At 42.4% G+C, this 7,628-nt stretch overlaps 1 protein-coding gene across 2 annotated transcripts in view; it reads left to right on the plus strand.

Annotated features, from left to right (window-relative positions):
* Nucleotides 1-493: 493 nt before the first annotated feature.
* kif3a (kinesin family member 3A) overlaps nucleotides 494-7,628 on the plus strand; it is a 23,343-nt gene continuing 16,208 nt past the window's right edge. For both annotated transcript variants that reach the window (XM_062524422.1, XM_062524423.1), the window contains exons 1-9: nucleotides 494-663; nucleotides 1,427-1,709; nucleotides 1,931-2,075; nucleotides 2,378-2,462; nucleotides 2,926-3,031; nucleotides 3,363-3,502; nucleotides 5,112-5,309; nucleotides 5,498-5,672; nucleotides 6,111-6,209. In XM_062524422.1, coding sequence (XP_062380406.1) covers nucleotides 658-663; nucleotides 1,427-1,709; nucleotides 1,931-2,075; nucleotides 2,378-2,462; nucleotides 2,926-3,031; nucleotides 3,363-3,502; nucleotides 5,112-5,309; nucleotides 5,498-5,672; nucleotides 6,111-6,209 — 1,237 coding nt within the window. In that variant the 5' untranslated portion in view covers nucleotides 494-657. The remainder of the gene's footprint in view (nucleotides 664-1,426; nucleotides 1,710-1,930; nucleotides 2,076-2,377; nucleotides 2,463-2,925; nucleotides 3,032-3,362; nucleotides 3,503-5,111; nucleotides 5,310-5,497; nucleotides 5,673-6,110; nucleotides 6,210-7,628) is intronic.

Raw genomic sequence — 7,628 nt, forward strand, 5'->3', positions numbered from 1 at the left:
GTGTAAACGTACTTCCTCTGGAACAGCTCGGTGTACAGGAAAGACAGAAACAGGAAGATGTTTTACCCTGCCAATTAAGGCATCATTAACATCAACTAGGCCAGACACCTGGACACTGTGAAATTGGCTCATTCCCTGGCATTTCCTCATCTATCCATCCTCCATCAACGGTTCTGATTTGCGACACTTACCTGCTACTGTAGGCTACATCAATCCACTAAGCCTAGGCCTACATCAATCCACTAAGCCTACATAAAGATTTCTTAGGCTATGCTTTTAAATAGACATAAAAACGTAGGCCTACATATTATTTGAGAAAAGCTATCACTATCACCGTCATCATCATCATCATCATAGATGAGCACTGAAAGAACGGTTAAAAAAGAGCTAAAGATGGGAAAACTTGGGAACCAAGCGTAGCAGCCTACATAGCCAGCCGTCTGACCTCATCCTTCGTTCTCCTCCGAATCTTCGCGCAGTGCGCACGCCCAGTTTGGGATGAGCCAGGAAAACAAACTGATCGGAACAGGAATGGGCAATAGTCTGTTGTTGTAAAATACTAAATCACGACAGCTACGCTTACAGCATCGGCCTAGAAATTGGGATTGTGTAGCTGTTTCTCTTTGGTTCTAACAATACTTACATTAATCAACGAAAATGCCGGTAAGATGTTATTCAAGCGACTTCATTTTGGATCCTCCCTTCCGACCCTGCTAGGCTGCTAAGAGTTAGCTAGCTATCGATAGCTATGTTATTGCAAGTTAACGCAACTGTGGGGGCTAGATACTAGTTTATTCAAATAAATCCAGTTTGTTAAAGACAGATGTGAGCTTATATTTGCCTTGTGTCCCTATGTCTTTAACTGGCAAACCGTATCGGTTAGAGTGTTTGCATTGTTGCTATATATGCGGTTAGCTGGCTGTGTTGGTATGCCCATTCAAAATGGCTAGTTGCCAGGTAATGTTAGCCGAATATCTAGACTGTTAGCTTTGCACCCTACTCAAATATTATGAGATGCGCTTTGATAATTAGGCATTATCCATCCAATCAATAGTGACTGATAAAGACGTAATTGATGGGCTGATGGCATAGCTGTTTGACGTCTTTGTCAGTGTATTTTGACAAGCGACTGAGTTAAGATATCGTTGGACAGGAGGTAGCATTACTCTTTGCACAATGTTGTGCTTAGCAACGGAGCTATATATCACACGAAGTTACTGTATGTCGCACAAGAAAACATAACCATTGCAATGTAATGAACGAACGCTGAAATCACAGGACACATGCATGTTTTCTTTAGCCACATTACTTGCTTGTTCTCTTTGTGCCTCTGCTTTTGTAAGATGGTCAGTCGCCTTGTTTGTATGTGTCACTGGTAATATGACATCATATGCATCTGAATACTTTCCTGTCATCCCTACCATAGAGCAACAAGACAGATAAAGGCGAAAGGTCGGAGGTGAGCGACAATGTGAAGGTGGTGGTGCGATGTAGGCCCCTCAACCAGAAGGAAAAGATGATGGGACATAGGCTGGCCGTCAGTGTGGATGAGATGCGAGGGACAATCACGGTGAACAAACATGAAACTACCAATGAGCCACCCAAAACATTCACATTCGACACAGTGTTTAGCCCTGAAAGCAAACAACTAGATGTCTACAATCTGACAGCAAGGCCCATTGTGGACTCTGTACTGGAAGGATACAATGGTATGAAGGAGTGGTTTCGTTTTTTTCTGCCTTACTCATCATATCAGATCACACTCAAACAGACATAAAAGTTCAAATGCAAAATTACGTTTGTCCATAGAATAGATGGTGTGTGATGTCCCAATATTAATTAATTCCAAGATCATAACAGTATCTCATATTCAGATATTTGTGAATGTTGTAATAATATGGAAATTATTACAAATTATTCCCCCCGATAGGAACAATATTTGCGTATGGGCAGACGGGCACAGGTAAAACGTTCACGATGGAAGGTGTCCGAGCTGTGCCGGAGCTCAGAGGAATTATTCCGAATTCCTTCGCTCACGTCTTTGGCCACATAGCCAAAGCTGAGGGAGACACCAGGTATGAATCTCTGCACATTTTATAATGCACAGTCAGCATGCATTTGTGGAATTCAGCATCTTTCTGGAGCCCATATTACATTCTCATGGAAGACTATATCTATGGTTGCTGTTTGCTGAGTCTAGAAAATGTGTACCAGCAAAATCCAAGGTTATTGCATGGCAAGGGAGGACAGTCACATTTGTCACTAAACTGCATATAGATGCACATTTAAATGCCAGCTGAGTAGTCTCCTCTCAACCTAGCTACACTGTAATACCTAAACCAAAAACATCGTCTTCTATGTGTTTTCTTCCATTTAGGTTTTTAGTCAGAGTTTCCTATCTGGAGATATACAATGAAGAAGTGCGAGACCTCTTAGGCAAAGACCAAATGCAGAGATTGGAGGTAAGCGGAAAACACATTAGAAAGAGCGAGGGAGAAAAAAAAAATACTGCGATCAGAAGCAGATATCGAGGCGCAATTCAGCCTCCTCATAGTTGCACCTTATCACTCATTTTCAGTGATTGTTATGAGTGTAGGCTGTGCTGTGGTTGCAGCAGGGCCTCAGCATTTTTTGCTTTCTGTGCAAAATCAGGCGACACTAAAGAGGGAGTTTTGCACTGTGTCCCCAGAAAGCATGAGCAATAGCCTATATTAAAGTGAAAGTGCAACGGAGGTCAATTTTACGGACCGTTGCTTCGTTTGTGTTGTAAATCGTTGTTAGTCAGTATCTTCTGTGTATTGTATAGTGGTGACCATCTGAAAAAGGGGACCCCCCTTCTACTCATGCATTTCGCCTGAGCTATAGGAATTATTTTAGGTCACCTTATTTGAGGTTTAAATTACATGTAAATTCCTGCCCTCCCAGGTTAAAGAGAGACCTGATGTAGGCGTGTACATCAAAGATCTCTCCGGATATGTGGTGAACAACGCAGATGATATGGACAGGATCATGACCCTGGGACACAAGAATCGTAAGCAAACGTGTCAGAGAAAACCGTACAGTACACACGAGCAATGGAAACTGTTTGCAAAGCGGTCAGAGAAAACCGTACAGTACACACGAGCAATGCAAAATACGACAAAATACATTGCTAAGATCAATTCACATGGCTGTTGTCCAACCTTCCACAGGCATAAATAATGCCTTTTTAATTAAATGTAGTTAGATGTAATGTGAATAAACAGATTCAGTTTGATGAAATTGTGTAGTTGTTACAAGCAAGACACTATGGTTTCTTGCATTAGATGTGCACCTGAAGGTCTGCACAAACCCATACTCAGTGCGTGTTCTGTTCCTCCCAGGTTCGGTGGGGGCAACCAACATGAATGAGCACAGCTCCCGCTCCCACGCCATCTTCACCATCACCATCGAGTGCAGCGAGAAGGGGGTGGACGGCAACCAGCATGTCCGCATGGGCAAACTGCACCTGGTTGACCTTGCGGTAAGCAGGAGACAGTATGCTTGATGGCTGACCTGTGGTATGAGATTCATTGTGTGTGGATTGTGTTACAGTTGCATTTCACGCCTCGTGAAAGATCTAGTGCAAATTATCAGTCTTCTAGAACTAGGTTATTTAGCTTAACAATGACTTATGCCTCCTCGTCACATATACAGTGGGTATAGTAAGTATTCACACCCATGCTAAAGTTGACTAAAAAGAGGAATATAAAATCATCTTTTGAGAATTGATTGTAATGCCTTAATTCAAAAAATGAGTAAAAATCAAACCGCTAAGGACACTAATTTTCTTTGTGATTGAAGAATGTATCGTAAATAGATAAATGTTCTTCCTTAAATACAGGTTGCATAAGTATTCAACCCCTATGTTAAATTCCCATAGGAGCAGGAGGATTTTTTATATGTTTTTATTTTTAAAGGCCAGCTATTTCATGGATCCAGGATATTATGCATCCTGATAAAGTTCCCTTGGCCTTTGGAATTAAAATAGCCCCACATCATCACATACCCTTCACCATAGATAGAGATTGGCATGGTGCTTTTTCCAGTTAGCCTATTAGCCTGTTTGATTTGCATTGAGCTCAATGAGCATCAAACAGGCTAATTGGCTAACTGTAAAAAGCACCATGCCAATCTCTAGCTATGGTGAAGGGTATGTGATGATGTGGGGCTATTTTAATTCCAAAGGCCAAGGGAACTTTATCAGGATGCATAATATCCTGGATCCATGAAATAGCTGGCCTTTAAAAATAAAAACATATAAAAAATCCTCCTGCTCCTATGGGAATTTAACATAGGGGTTGAATACTTATGCAACCTGTATTTAAGGAAGAACATTTATCTATTTACGATACATTCTTCAATCACAAAGAAAATTAGTGTCCTTAGCGGTTTGATTTTTACTCATTTTTTGAATTAAGGCATTACAATCAATTCTCAAAAGATGATTTTATATTCCTCTTTTTAGTCAACTTTAGCATGGGTGTGAATACTTACTATACCCACTGTATAATACACTTGTGCATGAATGCTATTGTATACCGTGCTTCTTTTTTTGGTTTTCAATTCCAATGTTCCAATCCCCACCACTTCCTGTTTTAACGTGCTTGTACATTCATTCACATATAAGCATTTCTTAATTGTATACTTGTCTATATATCCACTTATGAGGAAATAGATAAAGGCAGCTGAATTCAAATAAAACAAATCCATACACACTCTCGTATGAAGGAAGTTTGAGTGCGTCTGATGCGAAATCAAAATCCAAGGTTATTGCATGGCAAGGGAGGACAGTCACATTTCTCACTAAACTGCATATAGATGCACATTTAAATGTCAGCTGAGTAGTCTCCTGTCAACCTAGCTACACTGTAATGAAGGACGTTTGAGTGCTCAAAATTAGCACCAGCCACCAGCCAAATGCTGGTAAATTTTGAAGTTGGCTGGCAGATTTCAGACAGAAAATATGTATTTCCTATTGAATGGCTGGTGGATTTCACCAGTTCATCTGTCTCTGGCTGGTAAATATTTGCATTTCAAAAAGTAAATTTTGACCCCTGAGTGCGTCTGATGCGCGGTGCGTCTGTGTGCAGGGGTCGGAGAGGCAGGGGAAAACCGGAGCCACGGGTCAGCGGCTAAAGGAGGCCACCAAGATCAACCTGTCGCTCTCCACCCTGGGGAACGTCATCTCCGCCCTGGTGGACGGAAAGAGCACCCACGTGCCTTACAGGAACTCCAAACTCACCCGCCTGCTGCAGGACTCGCTGGGAGGCAACTCCAAAACCATGATGGTAAGGCTCTGGAACCCTGGAGTGGTACTTTGGGCACTAAGTGCCAGTATTTACAACCAGCTTTGCTTTCTGCCATTGCAGTTTCAAGTCCTAAGAGATATCCATCAGTTTGGTGGAAACATTTTCTTTCATCCATTCACTCACTCACTTACTCACTCACTCACTGACTGTAAACCCCTCTTCTACAGTGTGCAAACATTGGGCCAGCAGACTACAACTACGACGAGACCATCAGCACCCTGCGTTATGCTAACCGCGCTAAGAACATCAAGAACAAAGCTCGCATCAACGAAGATCCCAAGGATGCTCTACTTCGGCAGTTTCAGAAGGAGATTGAGGAGCTCAAGAAGAAGCTGGAAGAGGGTATATCACAGTGGCTCATTGCAGTGTGTTAATTGAATTGACTTGACATGCTGAAGGAAATGATGTCGGCGTGTGTGGAATATGTTCCTGTTTATGAGTCAATCCTATTGGTTGTTTACATTTTGTCAATGACTGTTTGGCTTATGCACAGACTGCTTAGTGGATATTCATATTTGACCTAGAAATGTGGATGCTACAAAAACAGCAACTGCATAAAATGACCAAAGCAGAAATTCTGAGTAGTTTCTTTGATGGTTCTGCCAAAGAGCATTTTTTCCCTTAGGACAACTGAATGATATATATATATATATATATATATATATATATATATATATATATATATATATATATATGACCCATATATAAATAATGAACATCAGTAAAAGCTCTTCAGAGGAACAACTAATGGAAGCTGATCGTGGTCGTCCTTGTTTTCAGGCGAGGAGATATCTGGCTCGGAAGGAAGTGGGTCGGAGGAGATGGACGAAGGTGAAGACGAGGCTGGAGAGGGCGGAGAGCGCCGGCGCAAACGCAGAGGTACTGACCCGCATCGTGCTGGCCGGCTTGGCATCGTCTGACATGAGCAAGTGCCTGTTTCTTGTTTACTTGTTAACGCCTGAAAAGATTTCCCAATACCACGTCTGAGAGAGAGGGGGAGCTCCATTGCTGCCTAGCAGTACTTAGTAGGTATGCGTTGGTTGGTATTTCTAGGGATGTAGTCAAAGGTTGTTAAGGTGGAGCAAGATACTTCTTCAGAAATCCCAATATCCACCCTCCTTTATGACCTAGTCATGATCAAAGGTCATAGAGCGCTCAGCTCTAGAATCTATGGTCATGACATTTAAAAAAAAAAAAAAAAAAATGTTAACCCTGGTGTGATGACAGGCCTGAGGCCTGTGTATGTACATTGTCACATCAACGTCCTTAAACTCCTCTGTTTTGGTGATCGTGACGAGCATCTTTTATAGACCCTTTCAACAACAAAAAGACAAAAGCAAAAGCAATGCTTGAACGTTCTATTTTGTTCCCAAACTGCTTCCGCTGCACTAAGATAACATTTAGGATGATTGAACTGTCGTGGAACAGTCCAAATCTGTCCATTAGCCTCACACACATGCTGCGTCTATCGCAGCCCATTCCTCCTCATTTAGAGCTTGCTAGCTCGCCAAATCTCCAACTTGATGAGTTAGTATTGAAAACAAGCAGCACCTGATTTGGTAGTGCGGTTATAGCCAATAGAGGGCCGCGAAGCGAATGTAGAGGTGCCGTTCACCCTGTTACGAGATGATGAACTACTGAAATGATTTTGTAAACATTATTTTAAGGTACAAAAAACTCTTTAGCGTTGCTTTGATTGCACAGAAAAAAAAACAGACAGACAAGCAAAAGTTGCCAGTTTCTTTGGAATGTCCCCCCAACAGGTAGTCGTAGTGACTGTGACAAACAAAATAAACACACGTTAGCGTGTGCGCACCCTCCCCCTGCGCACTTCTCGCTACCCTGATGCAGTGTCTTACACAGAAGTTCTCTTCAGATACAGAGATCAAGGGATGTAAAGGTGCGGTTGGTTTCTGTGGTTTCTACCCACGGGTAGGCGATCAAGCAAGATGGGCTTTCTTCAGATGCAGGATTCCTGGATTCTGTCTCTCTCTGTTCCGGTGGCAGAGATGACGCCTGCTCGCCCCCTGTCTGGGCTGTGACCTATATGGCCAGTAACTAGACGGTTTCCCCGTGCCCCAGTGATTGAGTCACGCAGGCTGGTACCCAAGTCGTTCTGCCCAGCATTCAGATGACTGGCTAGAACCCTGGTGAATCTACTTCTGTCTGTTTCTCACTAGATTCAATAAAGAACCCTTTTGGTTCTGTGTGTAGAAACAGTGTTGTAGGTGATCTAGACATATGCTGTAGGGCTATGTGTGTGTATATGATGTGGGTGAGCGTGTGTGCGAGTGAGTG

Source organism: Sardina pilchardus, chromosome 21 (assembly GCF_963854185.1).
Source record: "Sardina pilchardus chromosome 21, fSarPil1.1, whole genome shotgun sequence".
In the NCBI taxonomy this organism is placed as follows: domain Eukaryota; kingdom Metazoa; phylum Chordata; class Actinopteri; order Clupeiformes; family Clupeidae; genus Sardina; species Sardina pilchardus.